Source organism: Sinocyclocheilus rhinocerous, unplaced genomic scaffold, assembly GCF_001515625.1.
Source record: "Sinocyclocheilus rhinocerous isolate Xijiao unplaced genomic scaffold, SAMN03320098_v1.1 scaffold2120, whole genome shotgun sequence".
NCBI classification, from domain to species: Eukaryota; Metazoa; Chordata; class Actinopteri; order Cypriniformes; family Cyprinidae; genus Sinocyclocheilus; species Sinocyclocheilus rhinocerous.
In genome coordinates, this window is record NW_015630026.1 from 695213 (window position 1) to 710896 (window position 15684).

Genomic DNA, 15684 nt, shown 5'->3' on the forward strand with positions numbered 1-15684 from the left:
AATCACGTTTTCAGGGGAGCCCATGTCTTATTAAGGGGAGCCGAGCTCCCCCGTAGTTCACACCCTGGTCATGTGTATATGTTTACATGATTGATTGAACTACATGTAATATTGCTGTTTAAATCTGGTCTATATTGTATATTTGAAGTGCTATCTGCAGGGTGCGAACTACGGGGGAGCTAGGGGGAGCTCGGCTCCCCTTAGTAAGACATGGGCTCCCCTGAAAACGGGATTTGTGAAATTTTGGGGGGTCTCAAAGCAAGTGGGCTCCCCCAAAGTCCATGGTATAGTTCGAACACTGAACATGACTATTCTTTAAGAATGAATTGTGAATGTACACTTAGTTTCTGAAATTCCTAAGCATAGTTTTGTAGTACATTGTACTCTGCAGTGCCTCACAAGCATGTTATATCACAAGCAAAAATATATAAATAAATCATAAATGTGTTGGCTCAGTACTAATGTTGATGAATATGTAATGCTTGTGCAGCTGTTTGGCTCTGAGGGGCTTTTGTCCTTGGTTTTTGCTCACATACTGCACATATTTTAAGTTCCTACATCTTGTATTCCTTTATTTGCAACATCAGCTCACGTGGGCATTTTCAGAAATGCTAACGCCACTTTTTTATCGCCAGTATTGTCTGCCTCATTTCTCATTATATTTTCTTTGAATTTATTTATATATTCCAGTCATTATCATAATTACATTATTGTTCAAATTAAGTATGGGGTCTGTAGAATTTCTTAACGTTTATGAGAGAATTCTCTTGTGCTGACCAAGGCTGTATTTATTTGATCAAAAATACAGTATAAAGAGACATTGTGTGGAATATTATTACAATTTAAAATAAGTGTTTGCTTTTTAATATGGTTTCAAATATATTCCTGTGGATTTTCAGCAGCCATTACAAAAGTATTTAGTGTCACATGATCCTTCGGAAATCATTCAGAATTATTTATTATTATTATCAAAGTTGAAACTGTGGAAGCCCATTTCTGCCACAGAATAAGAAAATGTAAAAGTTAATTGCAAGGTAATTTACAGTATCTCACAATTCTGTGTTTAAATCTCTTTCTCACAATTCCGCAAGATATGTCATAAGATATAAACTTGCAATTCTGATAAGTCTTTTATTATTATTATTATTATTATTATTATTATTATTATTATTATTCTGTGACAGAAATGAAAAGAATTGTGAGATGTAAGCTCAGAAGTTTATATTTTGCAATACTGACTTTTTTATCAGAATTTCCAGAAACAAGGTTCAAATTGTGAGATAAAAAGTCACAATTACCTTTTTAGCTTATTATTTATAAATAATTCCATAGAAAATATTTGTGCTGCTTTATTTTTTTTGTGTGGAATCCATGATTCTACATGATACATTTTTTCAAGATACTTTGAAATAGAAAGTTAAACAGAACATAATTTAATTTAAATCTAACTTAAATATAATTTGTAAAATGCTTATACTTTATACATATACTTTACTGTCAATTTAGTTTAATTTAATGCATATTTGCTAAATAAAACTATTAATTTTCTTAAAAAAATTTTTTACTGGCCCCAAACGTTTGAACAGTAATATACATCCTTTATTAATAATGTTTTTTTTTTTTTATGACACATGTAATTGTCTCTGTCTCTCAGTGGGTGAGTATGTCAGCGAGGCACTCTTGGTTCCGGATCGTTGCCGTTTCTTACACCAGGAGCAGATGGATTCTTGTGAGAGCTATGTGTACTGGCACAACATCGCCAAAGAGGTAAATAATAAAAGCTCACAAAATTACAACCTGGAAAAGTATTAGAACTGGAATTTAGTTTTAATAGCTTCACATCTTTAATGGTTAGTCTGATGCCTGTGAAATTGCAGTCCCCGCTGTGATCTATGATCTTCTACTCTCATTTCCTCTCTGCACTATCACCTGTATCTCCTGGTACTTTCAGTTTTCCCATTGGAATTTTGTAGGTCATTTCACCCTGACACGTAGATGCAATTACAAAAAGATTAAAAAAGAAAGAATGCACTTCAAAGTTTTTAAAGCGCTGCCACAGTCATTCATCTTTTGCTCTGCTCATTAGGCCTGCACAGCTGACAGTCTGGAGCTGCATAGTTATGGGATGTTGTTGCCATGCGGTGACCGTTTCCGTGGGGTGGAGTACGTCTGTTGCCCCGGCAGGGCAGGATCGAGTGGACGAGGAGAGACGGAGACTACAGACGCTGTACAAGGAGAAACAACACCCTTTGTGTCCATGGCTGGAGAAAAAGCGGTCACCAGGTAAAGAACTTCTGTAGTCCATTTCACTCTCAGAATAAAGATACAAAATTTCTTGTTCCATTATTGATTTTTTTTTTTAAGGAATAAATTGAGTTATTTTACCAAATAATAAGATTTCAGTAATACTTCTAAAATAATTCTTGCAAAACTTATCCTAATTTAACTAATTTTAGTCCCATGGTTGCTGTAGTTGTAAATTGTATGTGACTGATTCACTAAAAAGAATCGGCTCATATGATTCATTTGTTTGGGACTCATTAGAGTCATTTGTTCAGGAATCAGATTACACTGGTTGAGCTGTATGTTTTTGATTCACTAAAAAGAGCCGACTGCTATGAGTCACTTGTTCAAGAATCAGGCTTAACAGGTTGGTATGTATGTTTCATTCACTAAAAAGAATCGGCTCATAATTGTCATTCATTTGGGAATCAGACTACTCTGGTTGCACTGAATGCGTTTGATTCATTAAAAAGAACCAACTCATTTGAGCCTTTTATTCAGGAAAAGGATTACACTGATTACAATGTATGTTTTTGATTTAGCTGAGTAAACTGACTCATAAGTTAAAGAATCAGATTTACTGTTTGCACTGTATGCGATTCACTAAAACGAATCAGCTTAAATGAGCCATTCGTTCAGGAATCAGACTACACTGGTTGTGCTGTATGTTTGATTCACTAAAAAGAACCACTTCAAGAGTCATTTGTTTGTGAATCAGACTACACTGGTTGCACTGAATGTGTTTGATTCGCTAAAAAGAATCGCCTCATAAAAGTCACTTGTTCTGGAATCAGACTACACTGGTGGTCTGTATGTTTTGAGGGGGAAGTCGTGGCCTAATGGTTGTAGAGTCGGACTCGTAACCCAAAGGTTGCGGGTTCGAGTCTCGTACCGGCAGGGATTGGAGGTGGGGGGAGTGAATGTACAGTGCTCTCTCCTATCTTTTGATTTAGCTGAGTAAACTGACTCATAAGTTAAAGAATCAGATTTACTGTTTGCACTGTATGCGATTCACTAAAACGAATCAGCTTAAATGAGCCATTCGTTCAGGAATCAGACTACACTGGTTGTGCTGTATGTTTGATTCACTAAAAAGAACCACTTCAAGAGTCATTTGTTTGTGAATCAGACTACACTGGTTGCACTGAATGTGTTTGATTCACTAAAAAGAATCGCCTCATAAAAGTCACTAGTTCTGGAATCAGACTACACTGGTGGTCTGTATGTTTTGAGGGGGAAGTCGTGGCCTAATGGTTGGAGAGTCGGACTCGTAACCCAAAGGTTGCGGGTTCGAGTCTCGTACCGGCAGGGATTGTAGGTGGGGGGAGTGAATGTACAGCGCTCTATCCCACCTTCAATACCACGACTGAGGTGCCCTTGAGCAAGGCACCGAACCCCCAACTGCTCCCCGGGCGCCGTTTGATTCACTAAGTAGAATCAGCTCAGTAGATTTTGTTTCTGTACAGACTATATGTACAGAACAAAATGTACAGACTACACAATTAACTCTAAAAATCCTTCCCACTCAATCAGTGTGAAAACGACGCCACCCACTCCCAGTCCCTCTCCTGAGACGGACATCGAGGAAGACGACATGGAGGAGGAAGAGGAAGAGGCAGTGGAGGAAGAAGCAGAGGAAGAAGAAGAGGAGGAGGAGGAGGAAGGCAATGATGAAGAGGCAGCTGAGGTAGAGGAAGCTGAGGAGGAGGAAGCTGCAACGACAGTGAAAGACCAGGAAGAGTACGAGTATCCCATCGACTCTCATTTCCAAGGCCAAGACTACATGGACAACTTCTACTACGACAAGAACCTCCAGACTGCCAAAGCCTCCACCCAACCTCAAACACGGATGGACAGCCGTGAGTCTTACTGATGTTTCAGGAGTCATAAATTGTCTCTCTCACACTCACAGACACTCAGCAGAGGTTAAACAGGATGCGTGAGGTTAAACGACATTGCATTTTTAATGCTTCCTCTTTAACTCCCTCTCATATAGAGATTTAAGTTAACACACTGCTGGGATTGATGCTACTTCAGTCTCACTGAGCTGTAGTGATCCTTCCTTCCCTCTTGATAGATTAATTGATTGAATAATCACTGATTGGTTCTTAATTAACTCTCTTTCTCTCCTGTTGGTAGTGCCCACTCCTCGTCCTACAGATGGTGTGGATGTTTACTTCGAGGTGCCGGGCGATGACAGTGAACATGCCAACTTCCTACGTGCCAAGTTGGACCTGGAGGAACGGCGAATGAAACGCATCAATGAGGTGAGGGAGGCGGGACTTTTTATGTGTGCATATAAGATCCTATGTGACCTAAGAGTGTTTAAGAGGGAATCATGGCTTTATTTGTGCATGCAGATCATGAAGGAGTGGGCAGAGGCAGATAACCAGTCAAAGAACCTGCCCAAGTCTGATCGCCAGGCACTGAACGAGGTAAAGAAATGAATTAATTAATTGTGTTTTTGAATACTTTTATTTAGTAAGAATGCATTGAATTGATTTAACATGACAGTGAAGACATTTATAATGTTACAAAACATCTAATAAAATGCATCACAGTTTCCACAAAAATATGAAGCAGCACACCTTTTTCAGTTTTTGATAATAATAGTAGATGTTTCTTGAATCATTTTTGAATGACACTAAAGACTAGCGTAATGAGTATGACTGCTGAAAATTCAGCTTTACATCACAGAAATAAATTACTTTTTAAAATATATTAAAATAGAATACAATTTAAATATTGTAAATTGTAAACAATATGTGTATTTTATTAAATAAATGCAGCCTTGGTGAGCTCAAATTTTTCTTAAAAAAAAATAGATAAAATCCAACACCAAACTTGTAACCCCACACATGTATGGTATCTGTTAAAGGGGTCATATTCAGGAGTCTTTCTCATGACTCCTGATCTTATGACTGACCCTTAGATATTAACAGACTACATGTTATCTGCTTGAATAGTCTGATTACGGAAGTAAAATGTGTCCACGTGATATAAATAAAGGTTATAGCAACAATAGTAAATATTGATAGTTTTCTTGAGGGTGAACTTGATCTTTATCCTTAACATCCTGCTAAAGGAATCTTCAAAAGTGGACAAACTTGCAACATTTCATTATAGAAATGGCCACTTTGATCACTCCAGTCAATTCCTATTGAATACAAATCCCATCCTGCCTTACAATTTTTTTTGTCAAGTATCCTATTACAATTTAAAGTATGTGACAATTCAAAAGTAAAATGGGTTGTGAATGCCATCAAACTTTATTTTAAGGTCCAATTATCGCCATTAACAAACCATTAACTACGACTTTTGCCTCAATAAACTCCTAATTTGCTGCTTATTAATAGATAAGTTTAGGTATTGGGTAGGATTAGGGATGTAGAATATGGTCATGCAGAATATGTGCTCTAAAAGCACTAATAAACAGCCAATATGTTAATAATAGGCATGCTAATAACTAGTTAATAGTGAGAATTGGTCCCTATACTAAAGTGTTACTGTGAATGCTACTTTATGTGTTTAGTCATTACTGTGACTATTCTCACAATTTCTCTACTATTCTCTCTCTTTCCCAGCATTTCCAGTCTGTTTTACAGACCCTTGAGGAGCAGGTAGCGGGTGAGAGGCAGAGGCTGGTGGAGACGCACCTGGCCCGTGTTGTTGCCACCCTGAATAACAACCGTAGACTGGCTTTGGAGAGCTATCTGAGCGGTGTGCAGAGCGACCCTCCACAGGTCTGTCCCTCCTACAGAGAACTGTTACGAGAATATTTGCACAATACAATATTTGCAGTTTGTAAACAATATATTTTCTTCTTTATTGTTATCAACATTTACATTTATGTACTTAGCAGATGCTTTTATCCAAAGTGTATTAAATTGCATTCAAGGTACCATTCTGTCAGTTCTTGCTTTCTGTGGGAATCGAACCTGTGACCTTGCTAGTGCCAAGCTCAACTGTCTGAGCTACAAGAAAAAGATCACTTATCTTTTCATAGCTGATTGTTCATGTAGTACAGTATTAAATATTGTGTTTTTAATTCACTCTACCAGTCTCTTTTTGACATGCTTTCTCTCTCTCCTACTCCCTCACAGCCGGACCGTGTTCTTCAGGCTCTGAAGCGTTATATGGCCGCAGAGCAGAAGGACAGACGACACACTCTACGTCATTACCAGCACATTGAGTCTGCTGACCCCCAGAAAGCTGAACAGATGAAATTCCAGGTTTGAGACACCTACCCAAATCTGCTTTTCCATTCATGTCTACAGCTTTAACACTTTACAATAAGATCTGATTTGTTAACATTAATTTAAGGTTTTAACATTAGCAACTATTTTGCAATGCATAAACTATTATTAACAGATATAATCTTGGACTTTAAAAATGTTGAAATAAACATGTACTAATAAATTCTGCACAATTATTATTATTATTAAATTATTAAATATGTATTATCATTATCATGATCATTCATTGTATTATTATTAAATAATAATAGCCTATCAGAACATATGTGATTTGTAATATATTGTTGTGTGAAGCAGAATTTTGGACCAATAAGATTTCAGTGTGGGCGGGGCTACCTAGCACAGCATGACAGGAATAGAAACCAAAATGTCTTGCTGCTCATGTCTGTCTGTCTGTTTAATGCAGATATGAAAAACATTTGCTTGGTCATGTCAAATCATGCAAATATGAATGAAAAAGTAATTTCATATCTGTGTTTGAAGGTGTACACACACCTCCATGTGATCGAAGAGAGAATGAACCAGAGCCTGGCTCTGCTCTACAAGGTCCCCGGCCTGGCTGAGAAACTTCACGATGAGATCCGTAAGATGTGTTTTTGTGAATCTTCTGTTGCCTCAAAGTCTAATAATGATCAAAACCATTCACTATGTGTCTTTGCAGAGGAGTTGGTGAGAACAGAGAGGGGGGACATCAGCGAGCTCATGACCACTTCCTTTTCTGAGACGCGCACCACTGAAGAGCTGCTTCCTGCCGAGAGCGAAGAAGAGCGAGATGACGAAGAGGAAGAAGACAGAGCTTTCCAGAATCGCCCCTACCCACCACGCATCGGTACAATAACCACATCTATACAAAACACATGCATTATGAGGAAGGAAATGGAGCTTAACACAAAACATTCTTGAGCATGTTAACAATCTGAAAATACTAACTATCCTTTATCCTATTCCTTTTATCTCTTTAATTTTTCGTAATGTAGACCCCCAGCCTAACGAAAAGAAAGGTAAATCCTAAAGCTGTGTTAACACTTCCTGTAATATAATTTCATGTTATAGTTTGTTTATATACTGTATAGTTGAATATATATATATATATATAAATGTGTGTGTGTGTGTGTGTGTGTGTTATTTCTAGTTATATATTTATATTTCTGTCTGTCCACAGTTTCATCAGTGGATGAGTATGACTACACCACCTCTGAGAGAGGACCAACTTATGAATATGAGGAGAAGGTTAGGACAAATTATAACACATTTACATTTGTTACATTTGTACAAGTGCTTGCTTATCAAAGTGACTTAACTTTAAAATTAAATACATGCTTAGTACTTACTGAATACTGTGTAGTATACACTATTTACTACCTACTTAGTCCACATATAAAACTGTAGTTATGCTGCATTGTTGTCACATGACCTTATGTCAGATGGGGCTGCACGATTTGGGAAAAAATCTAATTGCAATATTACTGATAAAAATTGTGACTGCAATTTTAAAAGCTCCAGGGTTGCTTTGTGTTTTTATAGGGCTGCAGATTTTGTCCATAAATGTTGTGATTATATATGTAATTATATAAAAATAAAATGATTATTATTATTATTAAATACAGATGTTATAATTGTAATAATAATAAATAATATTAGTTGTTATTATTATTATCATCATCGTCATCATTATTTTTATTATTATTAATGCTGATCTGAACAAGACAGTATGGCACTTTTGCAGTCTTGCAGTTTGACCACTGGATGGCACCATCTGGAGTTGAATGAGTCGAGATGATATTTCCCCAAGAAAAAAAAAATAATAATAATTTCAGAATTCAGGCTCATATATTTTTTTTAAATTATTCAATACTTGTAAGTTGCAAGCTTGAGTAGAATTTAAAATGATTTTCTCATCACATGATTAAGTCAGTGTTCGTGTGTTCCTCAGATCAACACTTCTGTAGAGCTGAAGCAGGTGGTCTACAAGTCTCCAGGAATCCAGAGAGATGAGCTGGTGAGCATCTAAAGCCCTTCATTTGTCAATTCATTTATTTTGTCAAGTCTAATTTAATATTTCTCATTGTACTTTTGAGTTCAGCATAAGCATAGATGCTAAGCCATGATTTGGACACTTAAAGGGGTCATAGGATGCTACATGCACTTTTACAAGTAGTTTGAACTGAAATGTGTGTTGGCAGTGTGTGTACATAACCACTCTATAATGATAAAAATCCACCCAGTGTTTTTTTTTTAATCTACTCAAATCTTTACCCCTTTCTCAAATCGAGCCGATCTCAGATGCCTGTCTGTGTGACGTAACAAAAACAGGCCCCTCCCACGATAGTTTACATCTGAGCGGCTAAAGACTTAGTGGATTACGTTTGTTTTTGAAGGGAATGCACTCCCGATCTACCTAAATGCGTCTATGTTCGCGCGAATCATTCGTGATCCAGCTTCAGCAAAGCTCATTAACATTTAAAGGAAAATGCTACAAAACGGCTTACTTTGAAAAGAGCTGTTTTTGACAGCGTAAAAAAGGTGTTTTTTACACTACCATTGAGAAATTTTAACCAAACTATGTTACAGACTTTTCATTAAGACCCTAAAGAATCATATCATAAAATGGGCATCCTATGACCCCTTTAACTAAAAGATACTATATGCTTAGTTGAGCTCTGAGAGTGAGTATCTGTTCACTGACAGATACAAATGAACATGGATAGGATAAGATGCATTTGGAAAGCATGGATAGGATGAATTTCCATCTTAAGCAAATAAAGCTATACCCCCTCAGGTGCTGATTTGGTTCCTGTATTATACTGAATGTGAAACTCAATGCCTCATTGTTTTCTATCGCAGCAGCCGGACGTTTTGGAGACGTTTAACCGCGGGGCAATGGTGGGGCTGCTGGTGGTTGCCGTGGCCATCGCAATGGTGATGGTCATTAGCTTGTTATTAGTCCGCCGTAAGCCATATGGAACCATCAGTCATGGCATAGTGGAGGTGAGAGTTCATCTGAGAGGATCACTGCTGATATTTGTGTGTTTGTATTTGAAGCAGCAAGTCCAAGAAACAGGGTCAAACCCAGACTCGAAATGGCTTCTGGCTAATGTTTCTGGTTTTTATAATGTGATGGCCTATTTAAAATACACCATAACCCATTTAAGCATCATATTTAGCACGAAGAAGTAACAACCAACCCCTGAAGCAGTTTCCTGCTGCTATCTGTTTTGATATCTAGTCATTTTGCATCTGATACTTTGATTTGATAGGGAAAAAAGCATAAGAGGAAAAGTCAAGTCACGAAATGAAATTTAAATTTGATTAAAAAGTTATACATACATATACATGTTGTACATACAGTATTCTGCCAAGTATCTAATAATTAATGTAGATTTCATATCACAAAACATGTTCCTTTTATATGTGAACCTTTAAAAGATAAATACAGGCCTATATGAATCATAAATAACATCATTGGGTTTTTTTTAAAAATAATTGCATGACTGTTTAGTCAATAAATATTTAAGTGGACATGAAATAAAGATTTGAGTTGAAATTATTTTCTAGAGACAGTGGACTCTTTCTGCTTTAGAGCAAAAAAAAAAAAAAAGGTTATTGTGAAATAAAATTTAAAATAATAAGAATCGCATTTGTGTAAACTAAAGCTCTAATTATGTCCAAAAAAATCTATTTCTAGAAGATTTCTATTCTATCTGTTTTCTTTTTATTTATTATATAATTAAAAAAAGACCTTGCTACGTGTACTGCGTTAGGCTAACTGAGACATTTAATTGCTTCCATTGTCCACAAGTCGCTTTGGATAAAAGTGTCTGCTAAATGACTAAATGTAAATGTATGTAATTATGAGATATAAAACTGCAGTTTTTGAGAGTTGTGAGATATAATCACATAATCAGTAGATACAAAGAGGTTAGGCTTTCTACTCAAATCTGACAGCAATCAAGTATCAGTTTAGATCAGTTCATTATACATAAATGGTAGATCATTATATGAATTCATATTATATGATGTTATAATGATGGTAGATCATCATAATGCACAAATATTTGACAAAACCAAGCATGTATGAAATGGAAAATTATGCTATCTGTATATGTGAATGCATATAGGGCCTGGATTCACAAGACATTCTCAAGATGTGTTTTTTTTCTTTCTTTCATAAAATAGTAATGACTTTTTATCTTTTTTGTCTTGAGAAAAACAAAAACTTATGAATAATTCAAATTTCCTTAAAAAAAAAAAAAATCTTAAAGTAATTGTTAGGAAGTTAGGATGGCCTCACACTTTGACCTAAATTATAATACTAGCTAAAAATTAAATATTACTATTACAATATTTTACTTGTATCATTCTGCATTCTAGATGGAAAGGTGATTTATATTACAAACAAAAAGAGAAATATTAATAGATTTATCAAAGATTTACCAGTATTGAAATATTACATTTATTACACAAGGTATTTGAGTATCCTGTCGTTTTATTCTTAAAAAGAAAACTGAGATTTTATTTGATAACATTCATAAACTACACTATCTTTAGAATTTTCTTTCTTCTTTTTTATTATTATATTTCCTGCATTTGTATACAGGTGCATCTCAATAAATTAGAATGTCGTGGAAAAGTTCATTTATTTCAGTAATTCAACTCAAATTGTGAAACTCGTGTATTAAATAAATTAAATGCACACAGACTGAAGTAGTTTAAGTCTTTGGTTTTTTTAATTGTGATGATTTTGGCTCACATTTAACAAAAACCCACCAACTCACTATCTCAACAAATTAGAATACTCCATAAGACCAATAAAAAAAATCCATTGTGTTTTTTGAAAACCAACGTCACTGCACCCGTTTACCAATAAATTTTGGAGCACTTCATGCTTCCTTCTGCTGACCAGCTTTTTGAAGATTCTGATTTCATTTTCCAGCAGGATTTGGCACCTGCCCACACTGCCAAAAGCACCAAAAGTTGGTTAAATGACCATGGTGTTGGTGTGCTTGACTGGCCCGCAAACTCACCAGACCTGAACCCCATAGAGAATCTATGGGGTATTGTCAAGAGGAAAATGAGAAACAAGAGACCAAAAAATGCAGATGAGCTGAAGGCGACTGTCAAAGAAACCTGGGCTTCCATACCACCTCAGCAGTGCCACAAACTGATCACCTCCATGCCACGCCGAATTGAGGCAGTAATTAAAGCAAAAGGAGCCCCTACTAAGTATTGAGTACATGTACAGTAAATTAACATACTTTCCAGAAGGCCAACAATTCACTAAAAATGTTATTGGTCTTATGAAGTATTCTAATTTGTTGAGATAGTGAATTGGTGGTGTTTTTGTTAAATGTGAGCCAAAATCATCACAATTAAAAGAACCAAAGACTTAAACTACTTCAGTCTGTGTGCATTGAATTTATTTAATACACGAGTTTTTGAGTTTTTGAGTTGAATTACTGAAATAAATGAACTTTTCCACGACATTCTAATTTATTGAGACTGGTTGGCCACACGTGACAACACAAGTCTCTAATCTGGTTAAATTTTATAAAGTTTTTCCATATGGGAAGCCTGCTCAAATGTGCCTGCCTTAATGATTTGAGATTTGCTCACGGCCAGCATATTATAATGTTTCCGTTCATTAATTTTCCCCATTTAATTTCACTTATGCTCCATTCTAAGCGATTCTTTTCCCATCTCCCCGTCTCTTTCCCTGCAGGTCGACCCCATGCTGACCCCTGAGGAGAGACAGCTGAATAAGATGCAGAATCACGGCTATGAAAACCCCACTTACAAATTCTTTGAGCAAATGAACTGAGAAGGGCTCTGCGGTCTCAAGGCCATGCCCTCCTCTCTCGCCTCCCGTTTTTCGATTGGGGTTTCCACTGCAACCCCCTCTCCCTCGTACTGTATGTATGTCTATATGACCGATGTTCAAAATGTACAACAAACCTGGCACGCAAATAAGGAGTTTGTAGTAAAACGTTTGCATACTACTCTCTCATCAGGGAGAGACACTAATAAGAGAATCCGCAGAGCACCGAAAGCTCCTTTATCCCCCGGTTTTTGCTTTCGTTCATGAGGGTGTGGCCGCGCCGAGCATGTTCGGCCATTTTAAAATCTTGGAATAGCTTCACACTTTCTTTCCAAAATGATTTACGTGTTTCAAAGAAGCTAAACATGATCAACCTGAGTGGTGTTTGTCGTTTCTATTTTAAAGCAGAGTTTATTTCATGGTGAAACTGTGATATGAATGATATATTTTTGAGTTCACCGGAAGATGTTTTGACCCTCTAAGAAGACTTAGTTATAGATTCGAGTCATTTTAGACTGCTAGTTTCATTCTGTTTGACTTAAAACGAACGAGGTTTGTATTCACGTATAACTCATCCGTCGGACATTCTGGTAGATTGTTAGTCTCAAATCACACCGTAAGAAACTGACTCAGTGTTTTAAATGTTCCACGAACGTTCATCGAACAATACTACCCAAAAGCTTAGAATATTTTTCTGGTATTGCTTCTTTAAAAGTCAATTCTAAGTAATCTGAAGCCCATACGCGTAAAGAAAAGCATGCGAAATTTGGTGTATGATGCTATAACGTACTTGTGTTGGTCCTGTTTCTTGCTTTTTGATAAAAATGAAACTATCACAGTGCAACAATGACGTGTACATAACTAAAGACGTAACTCGAATAGACGTTTCTATCATTAATTTGTATCGACGCAACGTGTGGACGTAAAGATGACCTTGTGCTGCTCACACAGAGAACGAAACATTTCTAACATGGCTGAATGAAAACGGACTGTTGTATAAACCAGCACAAGTAAATGACACAGTAACTCCTGACTGAATGTATCTTCGGTAGACATAGGCTCCATTCACGTTCCTCCAAACACACTGTGGCGGTTAGAGTGTAGGTTAGTTAGCTTAGTTAATCGCTCCGTTTTCATACAGTAGTTGATTTAACTGTCGAGGGTTTGTGTTGCGTAACTGAAACTAGTGGTAAACACCTTTGACTGCCAAGATGTGATTCCAGAACTGGTTTAAGTTTCTGTACACGTGTCACTAAGCCTTGAAAATCAAGTTTTTTTTTTTTTTATATTAGAGGGTTCTAGAGTTGTCTGTCTAATGCATTTCTGTTCTAGTACATGATAGAAATTTTAAATCAAATTTTTGGGTGTCTGTCGCCAAGACACAAATAACATAAATGCAACAATTACTGTTAGCCTGTTGTAGAAAGGACATGTCTGGCTCTAAATCTTTTTATTAGTAGAACAAACAGCTTTTTGAGAAGAATACGGCATCATCCTGTGTTTATATATTATGTTACATATAAGCAGAAGTGAAACCAAAATGTGGGCCCAGTACATTTGTGTTTATCATTACTTCAGTCCAAAACTACACTTTTATACCAAACCAAACTCTGTCCTGTGAAACCTATTTATTTTAGAAAAAAAAAATATACTGATTTTTTTCTGAGTCCAGACACACCAAACCGTATGACATGATTGTTTGTATTTGATTGCCTTTTTTGTCTTCCTTTGTTCTGCAACATTTTGAAAACTAAACTGAAGCCAAACCACAGAAAAAGCTTGTTTAACCACACATTGGACGGAAGCTTCTCGAGGCATACAAGTTATTTTTAAGGCATCGTTAGATTCATAAATCCTCATTTAGACCTCTCCAGGTTAGACTGGCCTAATGCAACACATTGCACCAGAGCTCATTGCACTTAAAGCAAAACATGAACGGCCTACTGTTGTTTTGATCGCTCTGATGTGTATTTATGAATTGTGATGAGTTAAAATTGTGGTTTGATGCCCTCATTTAGGACTCTTATATAGATTTCGTACCAGCATCAGGTAGATTTAGGACAGTGTATTCAATTGGGATCAAAATTAAGTTTATATGTATCTTCTCTTGGTTGAGATGACCCTTCCCTCTCTTATCCTGAACCAATAGAAATGTAAACGAAGTTACGGATGTTTTAACTGCTGCATTATTGCCTTTTTCAACGCTGTGTTTTGGATGTAATTATGTGTATTTTTTATTTAAGTCAATATTAATTGGAGTTTGGGTCATTTGCTATATAGATTTGGACTGTAAACACTGAACGGGTCTCATGCTTGAAAACGAAACTAGTTAACTGAGAGCACAACTGTATCCAGATTGATTCATTTGTGTCCATTCATCAGTACTTCAAAATATTACCTCGTCTTGCTGAAGAATCAATAAAGTGGAGGTTAAGATGGAAACCCATTTAGTCTACATAATGTGTTGAACATCCTATACACCCCAGTTTTATCTTTCAATTTACTAGCATGTATTGAATATACAGCTTGATCATGTAAAACAATTGGTTAAAAGTAAAGTTTGATAAACTTCTGCTGAAACCAATGCAATGAAATAAGCTGATCTCGAATCATTCTGAATTTCACCAAAGAAAAGTTCTGGATATGATTGGAAGGCCAACTAATGTGTTATATTTTTAATTGACATGTATTGTAAGAGCAAGCAACCTGTGAACTTATCTGGCTTGTTGTACTTGCATTAAAACAACAATAAAATTATAAATGACCCACACAGTTTGACTGTGGCTTTTCCCTTTTGGTATGGTGGTTGTTATTGTGAACAGCATCATCCTGTCAGCAAGCTTCTGGTCATTATTAACCAGGCAAATGAAACTTCAATTATGTCAGCCAGTCATTTAATTTCAATTCAAGATAGCTTGACGCTAATAGCTTACGTTCACCACAAAACAAAAAGGTCAGGCTTGTTTCTAGAGTTGCCAACTCAATACAGCCAGTTAAGTTTACAATGATTTTACATTGTGCATGCTGATTTAAGTACAAAAGTTTCATTTTGCTGAATGATGGTTCTCTTTCATAGGTTCACTCGAAACTGTTGGTATGACGCAATGGGAACACCCTCTGGGTGTGCCGATTGTCTGAAACCCATATAGAATTATGCCAATTCATTGGCTGATGGCGCGGGCACTACTCGAAACTCTTACGTCGCCATCCTTATACTGGCGAACGAGCCATCTGCTCCTCAGATTTCTCTGCCTTCACGAAGCGGCCATTTTAGCCCTTCTGTTGCAGATTTTCTGACCTGATATTCGGATTGTTTTCATTGAGCTTTCT

General features: G+C 36.5%; 1 protein-coding gene across 2 annotated transcripts in view; it reads left to right on the forward strand.

Annotated features, from left to right (window-relative positions):
- The window catches only part of LOC107739777 (amyloid-like protein 1), a 77300-nt gene extending 62176 nt beyond the window's left edge, over positions 1-15124 (forward strand). For both annotated transcript variants that reach the window (XM_016551981.1, XM_016551982.1), the window contains 14 exons: positions 1655-1767; positions 2087-2283; positions 3817-4142; positions 4423-4550; positions 4644-4718; positions 5868-6026; positions 6387-6515; positions 7023-7122; positions 7201-7368; positions 7517-7540; positions 7702-7769; positions 8473-8538; positions 9384-9527; positions 12259-15124. In XM_016551981.1, coding sequence (XP_016407467.1) covers positions 1655-1767; positions 2087-2283; positions 3817-4142; positions 4423-4550; positions 4644-4718; positions 5868-6026; positions 6387-6515; positions 7023-7122; positions 7201-7368; positions 7517-7540; positions 7702-7769; positions 8473-8538; positions 9384-9527; positions 12259-12357 — 1796 coding nt within the window. In that variant the 3' untranslated portion in view covers positions 12358-15124. The remainder of the gene's footprint in view (positions 1-1654; positions 1768-2086; positions 2284-3816; positions 4143-4422; positions 4551-4643; positions 4719-5867; positions 6027-6386; positions 6516-7022; positions 7123-7200; positions 7369-7516; positions 7541-7701; positions 7770-8472; positions 8539-9383; positions 9528-12258) is intronic.
- Positions 15125-15684: the final 560 nt, after the last annotated feature.